We start from the raw sequence: 23,345 nt of genomic DNA on the forward strand, positions 1-23,345 counted from the left end.
GGGTAACAAACACTTGTTTTCTTAAATTATATACTATTTTGATGATCGAAATAGTTGTGTGTATGCGCAGAGACTGGTTCTCACACTTATTAAATATGTTTTTAATTGCCAATTTGTAGAATAAATTGTCAACCCCAATTTGTAACTAAAGAAGTAGTTCATACAGTCTGGCTCGTGTCAGTGTTAAAGGGATAGGCCGTCTCAAGGTGATCCGGAACCAAAAAGTCTTCATATTTTTAACCATCTATAAATAGCAAGATCCTTATGTGTGTAATAACTCATTAGTTCTTGTGGTGAAGAACTCTTGAAAGGAGGAAAAAAAAAAACACAAGAACACTATAGCTATTATTTTTTTGTTAAGCGAACTCTTAAATTTACTTAATCAGATTCGATTAAAGTCGATTCTGATTGACTAGTAAGAGCCACGGAACAAAGGTATTTTTCTAAACATTTTTTTTCTTTTTCTTTTTCATCAGTTTTTTAATTTCTATGTAAAAGCAAAAAAAAAAGAGTTCTTAATTTTTCTTTCTTTTAAAATTAAATCTCTATATTTTTGTGTAAAAGTCATAAAAGAGTTCTTATGAAAGTTTTGGCAGTGGCGAAAAAGAGTCCATCCATTGAAACCGATTCTGTTGAGTAGTATAGTGAGTAGTTTAATTTTCTCCTTTTTGTTTTTAAAATTTTTGCAACGAGTTTTTCACTTGTGATTACCAAAAATTTATATATATATGTCCATATATATATGTATCATTTGCATATTGTTATTCACCATATTCTACTTTTAAATCAGTTTGGTTACTAAGTTGGCAGTGTAATAACTTTAGATTAAAGGAACAAGTATAAGAAGAAGAAATGGGACGAGGTCTCAGAAAATTGATGGCAGGAGGAGGAGCGACGACGGCCTCAGACTCAGATTGCGATACTTTCAGCATTTTTGGCCCTTTCCATCTTACATCTATTGACTGGTACACAATAAATACTTGTTAATTGTTATTACATAACAGCATCAAAAAGTTTTTTTTTTTTTTTTATGATAGACGATAGGAGTTTACTTTTTAAACTGAAATATGAACTAAATAAATTCATGTGCCGTGCAGGAGTTGCATAGTAAAAGTTGACCATTAATTTGGGAATTAATATTCGATTTTTATACCCACTAGTTTAAACAGTATCTGCGACCTGCGTACTCAGACTTTAATATAGATTTACTTAAGTATTGTTTTTTTGATAATAGGACCAATTCGTACTACCGAACCTCAGTGGCGTCAAGTTTGGTAAATGGAGTGTACACATTGGAAGGGGACAGGCTAGAGAAACGTGTAGGTTCCGAATCACTAGCTAATCCTTGGTGGGAGTTTTTCAACTTCACTTTGCTAGAAACCTTGATAGACGACGACGGTGCCATATACGGTGCGGTTTTCGAGTACAATCTCTACAACCTTTACCAAAACACACCAAATGTGAAAGTTCCACATCATGTGATTGCCTTCCGCGGCACGGTTCTGAAAGGAAAAACATGGAAGTCTGATATGAAACTTAACCTCAAATTCAGCTTCAACAACCTCCATCACGGCGGCAGATCTTTGCATGCGGTAAAAGCAATCCGTAGTATGGTGGAGAAACACAGTGAATCAGCTATATGGCTTGCTGGACACTCTTTGGGAGCTGCCCTAGTGTTGCTTGCTGGAAAGACCATGACAAGTGTTGGATACCTCCTCGAAAGTTACATATTCAACCCACCCATCTCCACGATTCCTCTAGAGCAGTTACCTGGGGGAGATAAGATTAGAGGCGTGTTTCAAATCGCCAAGACTGTTGTCAAAGCCACCGTAGCCATGGCTTTGGCCGATCACCAGGTAAACTAAAGTTATCTTGATTGAATAAGCTGCTATACATTCATTAAGTCTTAAGATAATTACACATACTTACGTACCATGTTGAATGAGTTTTAATTTCTTAAGTTGATTTGCTTACAAGAAACTGGTTGTCTTAAATTACTACAGCTTAAAGAAGACGATCCAAGAACAGCATCGTGGATACCATATTTATATGTAAACCCAGCAGATCCAATATGTGCAGGATATATTGATTACTTCAAACACAAAACCTTCATGTCTGAGATCGGTGCAGGCCTAATCGAGAGAACAGGTGCAAGACAATCAGTTAGAAGTCTGTTGGTCGGAAGAAAAGAAAAAGCATCAATGTCAGATCTGTCAAAGGAGCCTCTTCACCTTCTTCCATCAGCAGATATGACTGTAAACAAGAACAAACCTACTAAGTCTACGTCAGCTCATGGGCTTCACCAATGGTGGGAGCGTGACTCGAGCCTCAGGGAAAACTGGGAAAGCTGTTGCATTAGGCCTTACCCTGAAGACAAGTTGGAGCAGTTAACCATACAATAAACAATTAATAGTGAGGGTTACATATATAATACAGTGTTTGATTAGGTTAAATGGCTTTACGCCTTCTGTAACTTGTTCAAGTGATCTTTTACTTCTACTTCTTTGTTGTCTTTTATTTCATGTTTATCTCTCTTTCCCATGTTTTAGAATTTTTTTTTTGTCGAAAGTAATTGTTGATATTTAAACTCTTAAAACTACTTTAAATTTTACAACAAAGACAATATATCCTAAATATTATATTAAGATTACATGTGATTTTATCCAAAAGATGATTTAAAGTTTAAAACACATAAGTTATTGAAATAAAATAGAATAGAATGTAAAGTGTGTTTATTCCATATGTTAAAGGTAGTATTTATACACATACAAGTTGCCAAATATGATAGAACCGTATCTAATACAAAAGATTGATATATATCCTAATACCCCTCCTCACGTTGGTAACTCGTAATTGCGAATACCCAACGTGGACAATAGATACTCGAATGCTGGTCGTGGAAGAGACTTAGTAAGAAGATCGGCAACCTGGTCAGTAGTAGTAATGTGGATGGTAGAAATGAGTTTGGCTTGAACTGCATCACGAACTTGATGACAGTCACGTTCGATATGCTTCGTACGCTCGTGGAAAACCGGATTAGCCGCAATGTGAATAGCAGCCTGACTATCACAATATAGAGGAATAGGATGAGGATGATCAACGCCAAGAGTAGTCATAAGGGCCTTTAACCATTTGATTTCCTTAAGTGTGAGAGCCATGGCTCGATACTCAGCCTCAGCAAAGGAAGAAGAAACAGTGTCTTGTTTCTTGGTTTTCCACGAAATCGGAGAATCACCAAGATAAACAATATATGCCGAGAGTGAGCGTCGAGTGCGGGGACAAGCACCATGATCAGAGTCGCAGTAAGCAGTAAGAGACAAAGCACTATCCGATCGAAGAAAAATCCCTTGTGCAGGCGAACCTTTTAAATAACTAACCAAGCGCAAAGCAGCATCCCAATGAGCATCAAGAGGAGTTTTCATGAATTGAGACAAAATATGAACTGCATAGCTTAGATCCGGGCGAGTGATAGTAAGATAGATAAACCGACCAACAAGTCTTCGATATTGTTCTGGATTGTCAAATTCCGGACCAGTAACCGAACCAAGTTTGTGATTAAGCTCCATAGGTACAGCGGAAGGTTTACAAGCAAGCATGCCTGCTTCTTTAATGATGTCCAACGCATACTTACGTTGAGAAAGACAGAAACCGTCCGGACCGCGTGAAACTTCCAGACCAAGAAAGTATTTAAGTTTGCCCAGATCTTTCATATGAAAGCACTTGTGTAACTGAGCCTTGAAACGATTGATAGCTTGAAGGTTGTTGCCTGCGACAATGAAATCATCAACATATACTAACACGTGAATGTATGTGGATCCATCCTTTAGAGAAAACAAAGAGTAATCCTCGTAACTTTGCGTGAAACCAATTTGTCGAAGAGCGGTAGAGAGCTTAGCAAACCAACAACGAGGAGCTTGTTTAAGGCCGTATAAGGATTTAAGAAGACGACAAACCTTGGTTCGATCATCACATTTGAATCCTGGAGGCAACTTCATGTATACCTCTTCCTCGAGATCACCATGAAGAAACGCATTATGAACATCCATTTGATGAACTTCCCAGTCCTTTGCAGCTGCAACTGCTAGAAGAGAACGAACGGTGGTCATTTTTGCTACGGGGGCAAATGTTTCTTTAAAATCCGTGCCTTCCTTCTGGTGATTTCCCATAACAACAAGCCGAGCCTTATGACGTTCCAATGTTCCATCGGAGTTAAACTTGAGTTTATAAACCCATTTGCTATTAATAGCTTTCTTCCCGGGAGGCAAGTCAGTAAGATCCCAAGTATGGTTATCCTCTAGAGCTTGAATTTCCTTTTGCATAGCATCACACCATTCTTTAATAAGCACCGCGTCTTTAAAATGTTTAGGTTCCGTACTATCAAGAATGGCCGCCAGAAAGGCCATGTGATTTGCGGAAAAACCAGACTCAGTCAAATAATCAGAGAGAGGATAAAGGACCTTACCAGAGACCGATGTCGAAGGACTTGGATCAGGAAGACCAGAGGAGAGAACGTGAGAGGAAGAGCGTTTAGGGGGAACCACATAATCCTTGAGAAGGATGGACGGTGTTTTAATGCGATGTCCTTTACCCAGCAACTGAGGAAGACCAGGCGAAGGAGGAGTAGCAGAATCAACGAGTTCAGAAGACGGGTTAACTAGACTAGAAGGCGAGGTAGTAGTGCCAGGAAGATCGATCGGGCCGGATTTGTCGGAAGGGTTGGGATCGATCGGTTGTTGGAGGGGATCGATCGGTCCGATGCTCTCGGGTTTGTCTGACGGAGGCCGATCGATCGGTCGAGATTGTCGATCGATCGGTCCACTACTCTCAGGTACGATTGGCAGCGTGCGATCGATCGGTCCGGAGGAGGGATCGATCGATCCATCTCTCTGAACAGGTGATGTTGAAGCTGGTGGAACAGTTGGAGCAGATGGAGTAACAGAGACAGAAGGAGTAGAAGCGACCATTGGAGAGAACCAGTCATCATCATCAACAGAGAAAGATGGAGTAGGTAAAAGAGATGGTTGGTCCGGAGTAGAGAAGGGAAATATATCTTCAAGAAAACGAACATCTCGACTCATGAAAATCTTGCCAGTGTCAAGATCATACACACGCCAAGCCTTCTTGCCATGAGGGTAACCGATAAACACACACTTCCTACTACGAGATTTGAATTTATCTTTGTCCCGTGGTCGAACGTGTGCATAGCAAAGACACCCAAAAGTGCGCAGCATAGCATAAGACGGGCGTGTTCCAAAAAGAACTTCATACGGAGTTTTCCCGTTCAAGACAGAGGACGGTGTACGATTGATAAGATGTGTGGCAGTAAGTATGCATTCTCCCCAAAACTTGATTGGAAGTTTGCCTTGAAAAAGACATGCACGTGCTACATTCAAAATGTGACGATGCTTGCGTTCAACACGGCCATTCTGTTGTGGAGTATCCACACAAGACGTTTGATGATGAATGCCTTGTTTTGCAAAGTAGGATGTGAGGCACATAAACTCTGTACCATTATCACTTCTGATGGTACGAACTGGTTTTCCAAATTGACGCTCCGTCATAGCACAAAAGTTCTGGACCAGTTGAGAGACCTCAGATTTTACGGACATAAGGTATGTCCAAACAGAACGAGAGTAGTCATCAACGATAGTGAGAAAGTAAACCGCACCGGAGGTAGACGGTGTTCGATAAGGACCCCAAACATCACAATGAATTAAAGAAAAACATTCCGTTGTTTTATTAATGCTAAGAGGAAAAACGTCTCTCGTTTGTTTAGCGCGAAAGCAAACATCACAACTATCAATCTTGCCCAAATCTTGCAAAGATTGTTGACATTCCGGTAAAGAAAGTAAAACACTAGTAGAGGGATGGCCTAATCTTCGATGCCACAAGGCTGCAGATGATGAATGATCGGATGTAGCTTTGTTGGACCGAGCAGCCAGAATACCCGTAAAATAGTACACTCCCTCACGTTCTTCCCCCGCCCCAATCAAAGTCCTCGAAAAACGGTCATGTAAGAAACACAATGTGTCAGTGAATATCGCAATCGAGCCTGTTTGTTTAAGAAGTTTTGAAACAGAGATCAATGTGCAATCAAAATCAGGAACAAAAAGGACATCTCGAAGCGTATAAGTGGAGCTAAGAGGAAGCGTGCCACGTTTAATGGCTCGGGAAGCAGTCCCATCTGGCTTTGTTACGGCCGAGGGAATGATATCACATACGTCATGTAAAATAGAACAATCGCCTGTCATATGATGCGAAGCACCCGTGTCAAGAATCACATCAGTAAGACAAGTTTTACCCGATAACCGTTCAGAGGAGACGTTGGGACGCTGTGCCTGGAGAAGTGAGATCAATTGAGAAATTTGATCAGTGCTAGAGGAAGACGAAACATCAGCCTGAGCAGCGTGAACCTTCCCACGTCCACGACCGTTTCCTCTATTGGAGCGACCGCCGCGTTGAGAATTCTTATTGTCAGACCGTGGTGTATTGTCTCGTTGTCCACCTTTTTGCTCATAGTACCACTCCGGAAAACCATGGAGCAAGAAGCATTCAGTGACGTCGTGACCTTGGCGATGACAGTGAGTACACGTACGATCACGAGACTTAGGAGCAGTAACAGCAGCAACCTTGGATGGATGTTCGGACTGAACGGTGAAACCAATGGCGTCTGGTTTGGTAGCTTCTTTCATCCGGGCTTTATCAAGATTCTGTTCTTCGCGAATAACACGAGAGTAAACTTGATTAAGAGAAGGTAAAGGATCCTCATCTGTGATCTTAGAACGTATGTGGGAGAACCGAGGAAGATCAAGACCAAAGAGAAACTGATGGATTTTGTCATCTTCACGCTCTTTGATAAGGAGAGGAGAGACCTCGCAACGACACAAGTGATGCGATGTGTAGTTACGTTGTTCTTCCCATAACTTTGATAGACGACCATAGTATTGAAGAATCGGTTGACCATCTTGCTTGCATAAAGCAATTTCGTCTTTGAGAACTTGTTTTCTGACTCCATTGCCGACTGAAAACCGAACCCGGAGACTTTCCCAAAGAGTAGAAGCATCATCAATAAAAGAGACCGTCGAACGGATATGAGGAGCAATGGAAGTACGAATCCAACCAATGATCATGGAGTTTGCAGCCAACCATTGGTCAAGTTCGGGATTAGCAGCGGGTTTTGGTGTTGTCCCATTAATAAAACCAATTTTGAACTTAGCCTGAAGCGAGTTGCGAAGCTCGATTTCCCACTCGGAATAATTGTTCTCTTGCAAGATAACAGAAGAAATCAAGGCTCCCGGATTATCAGAGGAGCTTAAGGCATAAGGGTTTTTAGGTGTGTCAACCACGGCAACTGGCCTAGGGGCAGAAGGAATGACTGAATCCTCTGGACCTGACATGGAAGAGGAGAAAATAGAATATAGAAGATATAATCAAGTTTGATAGAAGAAAGAAGCAGCCACAGACGATATGACGGCTGTGAACAAAGAAGAAGAAGAGAAAAAATTAGGTCAGAATCTTATGCTCTGATACCATGAAATAAAATAGAATAGAATGTAAAGTGTGTTTATTCCATATGTTAAAAGTAGTATTTATACACATACAAGTTGCCAAATATGATAGAACCGTATCTAATACAAAAGATTGATATATATCCTAATAGTTATATTTTCTTAGTTCTTTTATATTCTCATATTTCATGTTTTTTTCCATGTTACACTATCTTGCTATTTTTTGTCTTTTGTTTAAGGGCATTTTTGAAGTTTCGTAGTATTTAAAACGTTGTTATTCAAAAAATTATGAGGCATAGCAATTCTCCTAGTTCTTGTTGGATGTATAGTAATATTGCCCTAAAAAAAAGGCATTGAACAATGTAAAACATTAGAAGCAAACCAGTGGCCAAAGAAGCAGCGAATGCGTACATCCTCTACAAATATCGAAGATGATGGATTAAGTATTTAAGTTACTAACACAGAGAAACAAAAATAGACCCAAGGCAGAATCGAGGAGAAACCTGAATAGGAGAGAGAGAACAGAGACACTCCGATCCATCCTCAAGGAAACTATCGGATGAAGAGATCGTTCAGCCTCTACATCTTTCTAGTACTGTTTTAGTTTTTACCGGATGATCGGACTATCGGAGAATTCACCGTTGAAAATAAAACCAAAATGTGGCTCGCACCTCTTGATCAATGATGATGTGTGAATCATCTCTCAACTCTTGGGCCACGTTAAGCCCAAGTCCAATAAGGGTAATTAATTTGATAATCGCTCTAATGTGTACAGTTGTATTTTTTAAATTATTTTTTCCATTATAATGATGTAATCGTTATGATAGAATTAATTCAATAATCCACAAATATTTATGGAGAAAGTGAGTTTTTGATCCGAACATGGATTCGCTAGATCTTTGTATATTGCGTATTACTTGCTCATAAGTTCTTCAAGTTTGAATTTGTTCAGTTGGAATATGTGTTCAGTTCTTCAAGTTTGTATATTGCGTATTACATGGACAATGGATTCATTGTTTTCTTGAAGTATCCGCTATAATATGACTGTTATAACGTAGGTTACAAACTTTCGAATTATTAATTGGTTGGATATTTACTACTATTTCGAAGTCTTGTACACTATGAAAATGATTATAAACTCGAAATTCACATGTAGATTAAGAACCATATTAATCTACTCGTACTCGTCCACATGAAGAAGAAAATACATAAATGTCATATAGTATGTCATATAGTGTATGTGTATATAACTTTATCTTCTTGCCACTTGGGTTCATAGTCTTGGATTTAAAAGAAGAAGAAAATGTTTGTCCAAAAAAAAAAAAAAGAAGAAAATAAATAAATAAAAAGAATCATGAATGGAATTTTATTGCGATTATTATAACCATAGAATAAAGTCAAACGATTATACTAATACTGCCACTTAGAACTTATAAAAAAAACAATGAAATTGTTAAAGCAACAACAAAAAAAAGTGTTGACCAAAGAAATTGTAATAAGCTACAACATATTGATGCTTGACACTTGATATTTTTATTTCCTGCCTGTTATTATTCTTTAGCGTCCTTTGACATTACATGAAATTTGGGTTAAGCCAATAGAGTATCGTTGACCAATAATTATATAATTCAAACGAAATTTTTTTCCGCACAGCACAGATATATATAAAAAACTTCGAGTGTCATGGTACAATCATATTGTTAAGTAACCATGGTGGAGAGTAAATATAACTTGAATAGAATTACATTAATTATTTTCTAATGCTTTCTAGTTAGAGTATGTGCAACTTGAGTAAATTAAGTCATACTACAAGACCTGAAGTATAAAACTTTATAAATAAATTCAAACGAAAAATTATTTTGGTAATTTCGGAAAGAATAAATTTTAAGTTCATTTTGACTTATCCAATATTAATATACCATATATGGTTTAATTTTAATACTAAGTTAGTAAATTATAGTATATAAATTCGAACAAATGTATAGTTTAATGTAGGATATGCTTTGAGAATAAGCAAATATAAGTTATATAACTAACATTAAAATCATAACTTATTGACTCTATATATGATCTGATGTCTTCGTTGAATGCTGTATCGTTCATTAGGTATATATATATTAAATTATATTTCATTTCTGTACCATAATCTTTTTCTTTTAGTTGAAAACTAATTTGTTTTTCAACCATATATACAAAAATAAAAGGAACAAATTGTTTACTTGTTATATTGGTTTGATAATGTAGGACTATGGATGGATAAAGAACGCTTGGTTCCACACTTATTAAATATGTTTTAACTGCCAATTTGTAGATGTCAACCCCAATTTGCAACTAAAGAAGTAGTTCATACAGTCTGGCTCGTATTATTGCTCCGGATCGATCCAAAAAGTCTTCATATTTTTACCATCTATAAATAGCAAGATCCTTTTATGTGTGTAACAAATCACTAGTTCTTTCTTGTCCGTGGTGAACTCTACAATCATTTTTTTCTTTCTTAAAAACGAACTCTTTCGTTTACTTAAATCATATATTCGATTCTGATTGACCAATAAGAACACGGAAAAAGGTACTTTTTACAAAAAAACATTTTTGTTTCATTCTGTATAACTAAGAATATATGTAATATTTATAGACATACATATGTGTACACTTGCATATTGTCATTCAGCGTTCTATTTTAAACCAGTTCTTGATTACTAATTTGGTGATCTAATATCTTAAAGATAATAGGATATAACTACAAGAAGAAGAAATGGGACGAGGTTCTATCAGAAAAATGATGCGAGGAGGAGCGACGGACTCAGACTCAAACTTAGATAGCGATACTTTCAGCATTTTTGGCCCCTCCCATCTTACATCTACCGACTGGTAACAATTTTTTATTTGTTTAGTATACTTCATTTCAAAATAAATATTTGTTTTGTTTATTATTTAACAACAGTCTTTTAAAGTGTTTTTTATTTTATTTTTTATGATAGACGTACGATAGAAGTTTTATTGAAACTACATAAATTCATGTGCCGTACAGAAGTTTTTATTATTAATAACATTATCTACTCAGATTCTAAAGAAGATTTGCTTTTATTTTCTGTAATATATATAGGACTAATTCGTACTACCGAACCTCAGTGGCATCAAGTTTGGTAAATGGAGTGTATACATTGGAAGGGGACAGGCTTGAGAAACGGGTAGGTTCTGAATCACTAGCCAAGCCTTGGTGGGAGTTTTTCAACTTCACTTTGATGGAAACCTTGGTGGACGATGACGGCGCCATATACGGTGCCATTTTCGAATACGAACTATACAACCTTTACGAATATACTCCTCAAGTGAAAGTTCCACGCTATGTGATTGCCTTTCGCGGCACGGTTCTTAAAGGAAAAACTTGGAAGTCTGATATGAAACTTAACCTCAAAATCATCTTCAATAACCTTCATCGAGGTGGCAGGTCTAAGTACGCTGTTGAAACAATCCGTAGTATGGTGGACAAACATAGCGAATCAGCTATATGGCTTGCTGGACACTCTTTGGGAGCTGCCCTAGTTTTGCTTGCTGGAAAGACCATGACAAGTTTTGGTTCCCTCCTGGAAAGTTACATATTCAACCCACCCATCTCTTCTATTCCTCTTGAGCAGCTACCTGGAGGACATTTGCTTAAAGAAGTGTTTCAAATGGCTAAGAGTGTTGTCAAAGCCACGGTAGCCATGGCCTTAAGCGATCATCAGGTAAACTAAAACCATCTTAATTGAATAAACATAAGTCTTAAGGCCTTAAGAGTGTTGCGGTACCACGTTGACTTGCTTGAAGTTGATTTTCTTACACGAATCTGTTTGTCTTAAATTACTACAGCTTAAAGAAGACGATACAAAAACAGCATCGTGGATACCATATTTATATGTCAACCCAGCAGATGCAATCTGTGCAGGATATATTGATTACTTCAAACACAAAACCTTCATGTCCGAGATCGGTGCAGGCGAAATCGAGAGAATCGGTGCAAGAAAATCAGTTAGGAGTCTTTTGGTCGGAAGAAAAGGAAAAGCATCACTGTCAGATCTGTCAAAGGAGCCTCTTCACCTTCTTCCATCAGCAGACATGACTGTAAACAAGAACAAACCGACTAAGTCTAGGCCAGCTCATGGGCTTCACCAATGGTGGGAGCGAGACTCGACCCTAAGAGAAAACTGGGAAAGCTGTTGCATTAGGCCTTACCCTGAAGACAAGTTGGAGCAGTTAACCTTACAATAAACTATAACAGTGAGCTTGTTACATAATAATTGTGCTTGGTTTGGTTAAATGGCTTGTACGTCTTCTGTATCTTGTTCAAGTGAGCTTTTCCATTTCTTCTAGTACCTCTTTGTTGTCTTCTATTTCTTTTCTATCTCTCTCTCCCAAGTTTTAGATTTTTTGTTTTTTCATGTAATTGTTGATATTTATATTCTTAAAACTACTTTAAATTTTACAACAAAGACAATATATCCTAAATAGTATTATATTAAGTCTAGTTGTTGGTAATAAATTAAGGGGTTGGTTAGCTAAATAGCCAAATTCTAGAACTAAATCGCATTTAACCAAACGTTAAAAAAATATTTAATACTATGGATTTCTCTGTTTCCTATGGTCACGCACGGTCGCACGCACTCTTGCTATAGAACGCCATCGACGTGACGAGGATTTATAGCTCGTCCAAAGACTAGTCCAAATAATATACACATTTAAAAATATTTTTTTTTAAAGCTGGCATAGCCAAAGTCCTAGATCTTGATGAATGATGAGAATTTTATAAAGTTTATATAAAAAACTTTTTTCATTATACTTGTGGTACGTAACAAATAATCTCTCCCATAACATGAAAAGCTTTATATAAATAATCATTAAAGATATTTAAAATGCTATTCTCTAATCCAATAGTAGTACATTAGGTAATACTTTTCGTACAGGAAACTAAATCTTGTTTTTGATATTATTACCTCCAATTTAAGAATTTTAGCTTCTTCCTACCAAAAAAAAAAAAAGAAAAAAAAAAGAATTTTAGCTTCTTGGAGACAATCCATTTGTTTGTGAACAACCAATCAGATCCAATATGCTCAAGAGAATACATTTAACAACCCTTTTAAAACACTGTTTAAAAAAATAGGAAGTACATCATTTTGAAATTTTTACTATTAACTGTAAAATTTTGATCAGCCACATTAATTCAAGATGAATTTTGTATATGTATACGTACAACTGTACAAGATGAATTTTGCAAAATGAATAAAAAATTTAACCTTGTGCGTAAAAAAAAAAGATGTATACGTACGTGCAAACACATTCAAAATGAAAAGGGCACTTATATAAATACATTATCTTGAATACGTGTGTGTGTATATAAAATATTCATGTTGACTTTTTTATGTGCATATACAAACATCTTATATAAAAGTAAAACTGTATCAGTGAAGCAAAGTGTATTTATCTTATGTTGATATTTGCGATATTTTTCTTTTTTTAGTTTTTACGTATTCCCTTTCTTTATTGTTGTAAGTATAACAATCATTTATTTGTCCACAGAAGCATAGACACTCAAGTAAAAAATAATATAGTATAGTTAATGTCTTGATATAAAATGTTTATTATTATACTAGTCCCTTGATATAAATGTTTTTTATAAAATACTTTTTGGAAATTTGTAAAACAGTTATTCTATGTAATGCTGAAAACAAAAGCAAATAATGGATTTGGATTTGCCTTTTGGACGTCACGAATATGACGTCACGTCACAAAATTCGTATGCAAGTGTTAGGAAAGAAAGAACAACTCCATAGAAGGAAGAAAGTTCTATCCTAATTTAATAATTTATAAAAGGGATCATATTATACAAACAAACCCATGTGATCCCATAAATTGAGACGTTGACATTTCATTTTAGTTTGCATTATATAAAAAATATTTTATATTTTGGTTTTGCATTATATAAAAATATTTTATATTATAAATAAAATAACAAAATTGGTTTATACGTTTATAAAAAAATAATATCAGTAAAAAGGTACATACATTGGTTTATACGTTTTAATTGATAGCAATGATTCAAAACAAAGTTATGTTTTTTTAGATCACAGATATAAAATATATATTGAAATCATGTGTTAATAAACTAATTGATTTCCACATATATATTGTTAACGAATCCTAGTGAAATCCATGTTATTTGGAAATACGTGTGGAATAAGGAAAATGATAAAAGCATAGTTTTTAGTCCACGCCTGCCTCCACGGTCAAGCAAAGGATAAAGCTGGTCCACGGTCAAGGATAAAGCTTAGAATGGTCGACGGACACAGCTAGACCATTTTAGTTTTTAGTGCTGGTCATATCTGTCATGGGCTCTACCTCTACCACTGGGTGGTCTTCACTGGTTAGCCGTTCCTTTGTTTCTCTTGTTACGTTCTGCTTGGAGGTGAAAATGCGACTTTTCTGTCTTCCCAAGAACTCTACATAATAAATTCATAAACCGATGTGAAAGCATGTGATATCTAATTAACACCAGGATATACTTAACAAAAACATAAAGAGCTTCGAGTTTATGTCAAACACTTTAGATTAGTAACGTTAGAAACTATTGCTAAAACAGATAAAATACGACGTTGTAGTCATCATTTGACATTTATCAAACATAATTATCACATAAAATCTTAAACTTGATTATTCTCAAAGAGCCAAAATTGGTTTTACTCCTTGTTTGAAAATGTGCTATCGTAACATGTTTGGAATAATTGTTCATCTTTATATTAAAATTAGGATATTCATAGTTTATATATTAAATTATCATATTGGACATAAAAATTTCAAATACGAAACAAGATATTTGAATAGTCCTCTCTACTAATACTGGAAATAAATTAATATTTAATAAAATTCATTTGATAAATTTATTTACAAATCAAGTCATTTTCAGAATATTATGTATTTTATTTCTACGAGTTGCTGACTTATAAGTTCTTTAAAATTCATTTGACTAAATTAAATCCGAACAAAAGAAAATTCCACAATTAAAACCATTTCTTTTTTGAAGTTTTGAGAAAAAGGTTTTCTATATTTTTGTTTAAAGTACTTTTTCTAATTTAAAGTAAAAAATCAAAATCAAAATTACATCTTCATTAATATTTTTAAAATGGCTAAGATGTATTTAAAGAAAAAATTGGTTTAGTCTTAGTTAAAACTCTCAAACTAGATTATTCTACTTATTTCACTATCACCGACAAAATTTTCAGAAACTTTTTAAAAATATTAATAATAATGTCGTTTATAGAGGACCTTCCTCGATGTTTCTAAGTCGTTGCAAGTGAGTTTACTAGGGGTCGTCATACAGCCTATAAATAAAATAGCCCATATAGTTAAAGAGAGAAAACACACACACACACACACACAAGTTTGTTTACTTAACATGAACTCTTAGCTTTACTTCATAAGATTCGCTTAAGTTCGATTATACTTTTTGTCTTCACTTTTCTTTTCTTTCTTATTTTCACCATTTTCTGTTATTTTCTTTCCCTTTAAAAAGAAATCTCTGCATTTTCTACTATTAAAAAACAAAAAAAAACAAAAAAAAAACAGGTCGAGGCATTACCAGAGAAACAAAAAAAATGGGGATAGGATCGTTGGCCAAATCAGATACATCAGATTTCAACACTCACGGCCCATCCCATCTTACAACTCCTGATTGGTAAGATTCTTTTTTATTTATTTTTAATTTTAGTATACTTCTGTTAAATATAATTTGACGAAGAAGTTTTTTTTTATATAGAATAGTGTTTATAACTTTATGATGTCACAAAGGTTTTTATGATATACGATGGAATTTTTATTAATTAGAACTATATATGAATTCATGTGCAATTCATGAGTTTCAAAGTAAATGTTCACCTTTGCAAATCAATATTGACAAGTATAATTGATTGATTCTTATTGTTTTTGAATTTATTTATTTTATTTTTAATAGGACTAGTCCGTGCTACCAAACCGCTGTGCTAGCATGTTTGGTAAATGGAGCGTACACAATGGAAAAGGACAGGCGTATTAAGCAAAAAAAAAGGTATAGGTTTGGCTTTTTCAAGTGTCCGGAACCACTAGCCAATCTTTGGTGGGAGAAGTTCGGATTCGATTTGGAGGATACCTTGTACGAGGATGATGGTACCATATACGGTGCTGTTTTCAAATACAAGAACTACAGCTTTTACAAAAATGACCCTGGTGTGAAAGTTCCAGAGTATGTGATAGCTTTCCGCGGCACGGTTCTGAACAAGAAAACTTGGATAGCTGATATTAAACTTGGCATCCAATGTATATTTAACACCCTTCATCGAGGTGGCAGGCCTACGTACGCCCTTGACAAAATCCGTAGAATGGTTGACAAACATAGCGACTCAAAAATCTGGCTTGCTGGACACTCTTCCGGAGCTGCCCTAGTTTTGATTGCTGGAAAGACCATGGCGAGTTCTGGATGCTTCCTCGAAAGTCACGCATTCAACCCACCATTCTCATCTATTCCTTATGAGCTGCTACCTGGAGGAAAATTTATTAAACATGTGTTTCGAACCGGCAAGAGTGTCGTCAAAAGCGCCATAGCTATGTTCGCAAAAAAACCACAGGTAAACTTTAAATCATATGTAAGAGTCAAGATAACCGGTTTAATTAACTATGACAGTTGAGTCATTATAGTCAGAGTTTCATCCACTTGCGATACTTTAATGAATGAGTTTTTTTTTTGTAGTTGATTTTCTTATAAGAAAAGTTTGTCTTAAATTATTACAGGATCAAGAAGACAAATCAAAAACAGCATTGTGGATACCTCACATATATGTGAACCACAATGATCCAATCTGTTTAGGATATATTCATTACCTTAGACACAGAAGCTTCATGTCTAAGATTGGTGCAGGCGGAATCGAGATACTTGCTGCTGGCGTCTCATATGCAAGTCTATTGGTCGGAAAAGTAATGAGATCACCGCCACCTTCGAAATTGTCAAAAGAACCTCTTTACGTTCTTCCAACAGCAGCAATGACGGTAAATAATAACAAACCGACTAAGTCTACGCCAGCTCATGCGCTTCACCAGTGGTGGGAGGCAAACCCGGCCGTGAGGGTAAATTGGGAAAGCTATCGCATTAGATCTCACAAAATGGAAAAGCTAAAGCAATTGACATTATAAGTAATTTTTTCTTTCTTTCAAATTTTTTTTTGTTTGAATTTCCATGTAACTGTTTTAAACTGGTTTTCACAAGAAAAAACCAAAAAAAAAAAGTACAAATGAATTGAAAATCTAATTTTATACGCAATACTCTGGTCTTGGTTGGATCCTACATCTACGTGAGCATATTTTGTATTCAAATATTTTTCTGTTAATTACATAACTTATTAAATATGTTACTAGATTTTAACAACTTATTTTTTAAAATTCAACTAGGTTTTAACCCGCGGTACACCACGGGACGATTTCTTTGAATAAAATATATATATATATATATATATATATATATTTAAGTTATATTTGTTAATTTTATTACCTTTTTAGTGTTTAAGATTGTGTAATTGTATTTTTGATTGTTATTTTTATTATTTAACTCGCGGGATATTGTTTTGTAGCTGGCGGGACTAAAAAAATTATGTTTAAGTTATATTTGTTATTTTTTTTTGTTATGTTAACCCATAAGATAACCCGTAAGAAAAAACATAAAACTCAAACCCGTTAAATCATATTTATGTAAAATATAAATCTTGAATGTTTTATAGATTTCGAGAGAGATTTTGGTTTTTGTTTTCCAAAAACTCATTTTTAACCAATCAAGATTTTAAAATTTTGGATTCCCTAAAAGTTACTAAAACTTTTTTTGTTGTAATCTTTCATTCAAGATTTTGGATTTTTAAGTTTCATATTAGTCATATTTATAATGGTTCCGAACCATTGTCTAAAATTTTCTACATGATGTGGGACGTTATACATATATGTTTTTTCTTTTATCGATTGAGTAATATACGTCCGTTTTAAAAAATTCAAATTGCTACATATGCAAAAAAAAATTTGTATTTTTATTATACTTATGTTTTATGTAATAATTTAAATTTTAAAACAAATAAGATCATATAAAGATATTGGAGAGATATTCAATTTATTAGGGAGAAATTTTAGGGTAATTTTTTTAATGTAATAAATATTAGTTTCTAATTTTGCGATTCTAGTTGTAATTTAATTACAAATTTTATCTTAAAAAGTTTGTTATTTATTTAAATAGCAAGGATTTATTATACAAATAATACAAAATAAAAGGTTATTTTCCAAAAGGTACTTCAAAAATGTTAATATAGATTATGCTAGAATTTGTTTAAAAACATTATGATTGCGTAATATCAAACTTAATTCATGTCTAGCTCATATTGGTTAGTATAATGAAGTTTTAACCTGTTCAGAAGTAAATGATTAATGATATCTTAATATTTTAGTAATATTTATACAAACTCATCTCGTGATACAACATGTGGGGAAAATAACGAAAATCAACCCAGAATATTTGCTGGCGGTACTTTTATACCCAAACTACTATACCCGGCAACTAGCAAACTAAACTCGAAAAAACAAAATTCTCAACCTAAACTATATGAAATTAGCCAAAATCAACATATACCAAAACAATATTAGTTAACCACTTAACGGCGATGAGTCAACCGACACCGTCACATTAACGGGATATCGGAGTTGAGTAAAACGTTTGGTGAGTTTAGGGTTCTCGAATTGAAGATTCGATGAGTGTTTGCTTTAGCAATTCTTTGATTTAAGAATCCTAAACTCAAGAGACGATGTCATATTACTCAACTATGATGTTCCGTCACTACCACGATATCAGCTGACTTATCTCCTTTAAATAGTTAACTAACACCGTTTCAATATATGTTGATTTTGGCTGATTTTCTAACAAGAAACTGTTTGTCTTAAATTATTACAGCTTAAAGAAGACGATCCCAAAACAACATCGTGGATACCATATTTATATGTAAACCCAGCAGATCCAATATGTGCTGGATATATTGTGTTGGATATATTGATTACTTCAAACACAAAACCTTCATGTTTGAGATCGGTGCAAGTGAAATCGAGAGAATCGGTGCAAGAAAATCAGTTAGGAGTCTTTTGGTCGGAAGAAAAGGAAAAGCATCACTGTCAGATCTGTCAAAGGAGCCTCTTCACCTTCTTCCATCAGCAGACATGACTGTAAACAAGAACAAACCGACTAAGTCTAGGCCAGCTCATGGGCTTCACCAATGGTGGGAGAGAGACTCGACCCTAAGGGAAAACTGGGAAAGCTGTTGCATTAGGCCTTACCCTGAAGACAAGTTGGAGCAGTTAACCATACAATAAACAATTAACAGTGAGGGTCACATAATATTGTATTTGGTTAGGATAATCAGCTTTTGTATCTTGTTCAAGTGATCTTTTCCATTTCTTCTACTTTTTTTTTTGTTGTCTTCTATTTCATGTATGTCTTTTTCTTCCCATGTTTTTGATTTTTTTTTTCATGTAATTGTTGATAATTATATTCTTCTTAAAACTACTTTAATTTTTACAACAAAGATAATATAACTCAAATATTATGTTAAGTGTTGTCTGCTTAAAGTTATAAGTAGTCACTTAAAGGGCTAGTTAGCTAAGTAACTAAATTCTAGAACTAAACTTAATGAAGCAATAAAAGTGGATACTTGTTTTTGATAGTTAGGTTACCTTATTGAGCAACTTCCATGTGATTATGAAAGTAAGATGTTTTAAAGATATAATTCACATCTCTTGATAAAAAAAAAATGATGTTTTATGATTTTCTATCTTTGAGAATTTGGTGAATAAACAAAATTGGTAAAGCAAATGATGATTTGGACTAGTCTTCGGAGGAATTATAAATCCTCGTCACGTTGATGATTTGGACTAGTGTTGGCAACAAGCAAGAGTACGTGACCATAGGAAAGAGAGAAGTCCATAGAAGGAAGAAAGTTTTATCTTCACTTTGTGGATCTTACTGCTTCCCAAGAATATGTCTTTATTATTCGTTCGACGACATTCGGACCCTCCAAGAAACTATGCATGCACCGCCACACTGGACCTTGTGTTGCAACTTGCAATGATAATACTGAATATTTTTTGAATATATTTCTACTTATAAGTGATAATCTATAAATTTGTTTGTTTATGGATTTTGTTTAATCCACATGTCTAATTTTAAAATCAATGAAAGTATAGATGTACATATTCTAAATGTGCTATAGTAACATTAAACATATTTTGAATAATTGGTTATATAGGTTTGTATCAAAAGTAATATATATTTATAGTTTTATATTTCAGTTTATCACAATGGTCATTAACCATGTCAATATAGTACTATAATACTTTAATTAAATTTAGATAAAATATATTTCATTGAAAAAATTTTTAGTAACCAACCAATTTCAGCAACATTATGTCTTTTGTTATCTAAGAATTGTTGACTAAAATTTTCCAAGTTTTTTTATTTGACTCAATAATGTGTGAGCAAAATAAAATTTCTATAACTTTTTCTAAACTTCCTCGACCATTCCTCAAACAGTCAAACTAGTACTATATATTTATGACATCACTTTTATGACATCATTTTTATGCCTATGCGGTTACCTATTTGCTATTTCTCTATATATAGTTATATACCTAAAAGTTGTTTCTGCAAAAATGTACATGAACTCTCTATAATTCTTGTTTGGTGGAAATGATTTTTTTAGTGTACTTCATCATATCCGGTTGAATTCGATTATGCTCGACGGCCTTTCAGAATCCAAACCCTGACATACCTGTGACTCCATTAGATTCAATTCTGTTTATAAATTTCACTAATTCCACTATACACTTTCAGTTTTATATTTAAATATGTTTTAAGTTAATATATATTTCTATTAGTTACATCCAATTTTTTTTTTTTTTGTATTTAGTACGCGGATTGATTACAATACTTACATATAAGCAATCAGAAGAATTTGAAGACGAAAGTGTGAAAGAGGAGCTGATGGGAATCCTCGACTCATCGCGCAGTGACGCTCTAAGCCGTAATGGTCCCCCTCGAATTCCATATTTTGACTGGTAAATTTCGTTTCATCTAATACATTTCATAATGATACAAAAAAAAAAGAAAGAGACAATATCCAAATCGATCTACTCGATCGTTTCTATGGTCTGAATTGGTTTGTTTCTTATATAGGAACAATTTTCACCACCGAACCTCATTGATGTCGTGTTTGGTGCTAGGAGTTTACGCAATGGAACGAGATAGGCAAGACAACCGAATTGGTTCCGAGTCATTAGCCCCACCTTGGTGGGAGAGTTTCAACTTCACTTTAATCCACAAATTCACGGACCGAACTGACGTCTCCATATACGGTGCTGTCTTCCAAAACATGATCAACTATGAGATTACCCCCAACTCGATCGTACCTCCGCGTTACGTGATTGCTTTACGCGGAACTGTCCTAAGTGTTTTTGCTGTTAATGATCTGATGCAAAACTCCCGTTTACCATTCGAGATCCTCCAGAAGGGGGATAAATCTATGCATATCGTTGAAGAAATCCAATCTTTCGTGTCCAAAATTGGAAACACGACTGTCTGGATCGTTGGACATTCTCTAGGAGCTGCCCTAGCACTACTCGCGGGAAAGACCATGGCCAAGTCTGGACTTTTTCTTGAGGCTTACATCTTCAACCCACCTATCTCCTTGATTCCTCTAGAGCACTTGGGTTTCAATGACACACTTAATTTCACGTATCGATTCACCAGGGATATCTTCAAAGCTGGCATGGCGAAAGTCTTATCCTTTGATGAGGTATCTATAAAGTTTTCTTTTTGGTTAACAGTGAAAAATTCCAGAATTTTACCAATGGTATCTTTAGTCTATAAGAAACTTTATATTATATACTTGTGGTACTTTTTCACAAATAATATCTCCCATAACATAAACAGCTTTATATAAATAATCCTTAACGATATTTAAAAGGTTATTCTCAGTTCTTACCTCCAATTGTTACAGGATCAAGAAGGTCAACAACTTAAGAATTTAGCTTCTTGGAAACCTTATTTGTTTGTGAACCAATCAGATCCGATAAGCTCAGAATATATTGGTAATTCAAAACACATATTCAAAATGACAAAGGTGGGACTCGGTAAGATCGCGAGCTTGGCTGCTGCATACTCAGTTAGGCGTAAGTGTTCGAGTTTCGGAAGAGAAGAACCATCAGATCATCTTCATTTTCTTCCATCCGTCATTATGTGGATAAACAAGACTGCTGTATCGTCGGACATTCATGAAAGTCATGGGATTCATCAATGGTGGAATCCTATGCTTCAACTATTTCCAGTGAACGAATGATTCAATACTAATTTCGTTCATGGCTTTCAACGCTTTAGTCTTTTCTCTTTCTTGTCAATTGTATACTTTCTTGTCAACTCTATACTCTGTTCAACGATTCAGTATATTTTCAATTTTTTTGTTTCTTTCTCTTTTGATAAAAATATCGTCAAATGTTTGTACGTACAAGATAAAGTGTTTTGATGTTCACACGTAAAAGTTATTTACCTAGCTGCCAAAGAAAAAAATAAAAATTAATTACCTAGTTGTTCTATTTTGCGACAATAACATCTATCATGTAAAGGTGTTTAATTACCTAGATGTATTACTTGACACTCATGTAAAACATCTATCAACGTAAACGTGTTTTAGGTTAGGTGTGGAGTTATTAAGTAATCAATTAAAGGGCTAGTTAGCTAAGTACGTAACTAAATACTAGAAATAAATTAATAGGCTTCCATGTGATTATAAAAATAAGTATGTTGATATAATTCACATCTCTTGATATAAGTACGTTCCTTTTGTGGTTTTCTTTCTTTGAGAATTTGGAGAAAAAGCAAAACTAGTAATTAGGCAATTAAGAATATAGCTATGTGTAATGTTGAAAAAAAATAAGCAAATGATAATTTGGACTATAGTGTTCAGAGGAACTATACATCCTCGTCACACGTTGATGATTTGGACTAGTGTGTTGGCAACAAGCAAGAGTATGTGACCATAGGAAAGAGAGAAGTCCACAGAAGAAAGAAAGTTTTATCTTCACTGTGTGGATCTTACTAAAGAAAGTTTTATCTTCGCTGTGTGGATCTTACTACTTCCGAAGAATCAGTCTCTATTATTCGTTCGACATACGGACCCTCCAAGAAACTATGCATGCACCGCCACACCGGACCTTTTGTTGCAACTTGCAATGATAATACTGAATTTTGTTGGATATATTTCTATTGATAATCTATAAGTTTGTTGGTTTTATGGATTTTAATCCACATGTCTAATTTTAAAATCAATAGAAGTATAAATGTACATATTGAAATGTGACATTAACATATTTGGGTTAATTGGTTAGGGTTTGTATCAAAAGTAATAGTATATTTGTAGTTTCATATATCAGTTAATCAAAATGGACATAAAACATGTAAATATACCAAACAAGAGATTTGAATTATCCTTTTTACTAATACTTTAATTATATTTTTATGAAACAAAATACATTTAATTCTTTTTTAAGTAAACCAAACCAATTTCAGCAACATTATGAAACTGATTAGCGTTTCTGAAACCAGCGTTTCTTTATTTAAAAACGAAATAATTTATATTGGATAAAAATGATCACAATATATAATTTCAAACAGCTATAATGGCTGTACAAATTTTCCTTTTTTTGGTCAACTGGTTTTGTATTAATAAGTAAATTGTTACACATGACTTGACTTGACTTGAGAAA

General features: G+C 34.5%; 4 protein-coding genes across 4 annotated transcripts; all 4 read left to right on the top strand.

Annotated features, from left to right (window-relative positions):
- Positions 1-333: 333 nt before the first annotated feature.
- Positions 334-2,522, top strand: LOC17881633 (GDSL esterase/lipase At4g10955). The gene is made up of 4 exons (XM_006289888.2): positions 334-435; positions 825-965; positions 1,235-1,856; positions 2,004-2,522. The coding sequence occupies exons 2-4, from the start codon at positions 853-855 to the stop codon at positions 2,400-2,402; spliced, it is 1,134 nt and encodes a 377-aa protein (XP_006289950.1). The 5' UTR covers positions 334-435; positions 825-852; the 3' UTR covers positions 2,403-2,522.
- A 7,738-nt stretch (positions 2,523-10,260) lies between these two features.
- On the top strand, positions 10,261-11,770 carry LOC17882062 (GDSL esterase/lipase At4g10955). Its single transcript, XM_006287886.2, has 3 exons — positions 10,261-10,376; positions 10,612-11,233; positions 11,358-11,770. Exons 1-3 carry the CDS (start codon positions 10,261-10,263, stop codon positions 11,754-11,756), a joined length of 1,137 nt encoding a protein of 378 aa, XP_006287948.1. The 3' UTR covers positions 11,757-11,770.
- A 3,297-nt stretch (positions 11,771-15,067) lies between these two features.
- On the top strand, positions 15,068-16,851 carry LOC17882875 (GDSL esterase/lipase At4g10955). Its single transcript, XM_006287903.2, has 3 exons — positions 15,068-15,213; positions 15,490-16,138; positions 16,302-16,851. Exons 1-3 carry the CDS (start codon positions 15,134-15,136, stop codon positions 16,698-16,700), a joined length of 1,128 nt encoding a protein of 375 aa, XP_006287965.1. The 5' UTR covers positions 15,068-15,133; the 3' UTR covers positions 16,701-16,851.
- A 3,399-nt stretch (positions 16,852-20,250) lies between these two features.
- LOC17882481 (GDSL esterase/lipase At4g10955) lies at positions 20,251-22,061 on the top strand. Its single transcript, XM_006288048.2, has 3 exons — positions 20,251-20,642; positions 20,761-21,379; positions 21,584-22,061. Exons 1-3 carry the CDS (start codon positions 20,569-20,571, stop codon positions 21,920-21,922), a joined length of 1,032 nt encoding a protein of 343 aa, XP_006288110.1. The 5' UTR covers positions 20,251-20,568; the 3' UTR covers positions 21,923-22,061.
- The last annotated feature ends 1,284 nt before the right edge of the window (positions 22,062-23,345 follow it).

The sequence above is a fragment of the Capsella rubella genome, unplaced genomic scaffold (assembly GCF_000375325.1).
Source record: "Capsella rubella cultivar Monte Gargano unplaced genomic scaffold, Caprub1_0 scaffold_6, whole genome shotgun sequence".
Taxonomy (NCBI): domain Eukaryota; kingdom Viridiplantae; phylum Streptophyta; class Magnoliopsida; order Brassicales; family Brassicaceae; genus Capsella; species Capsella rubella.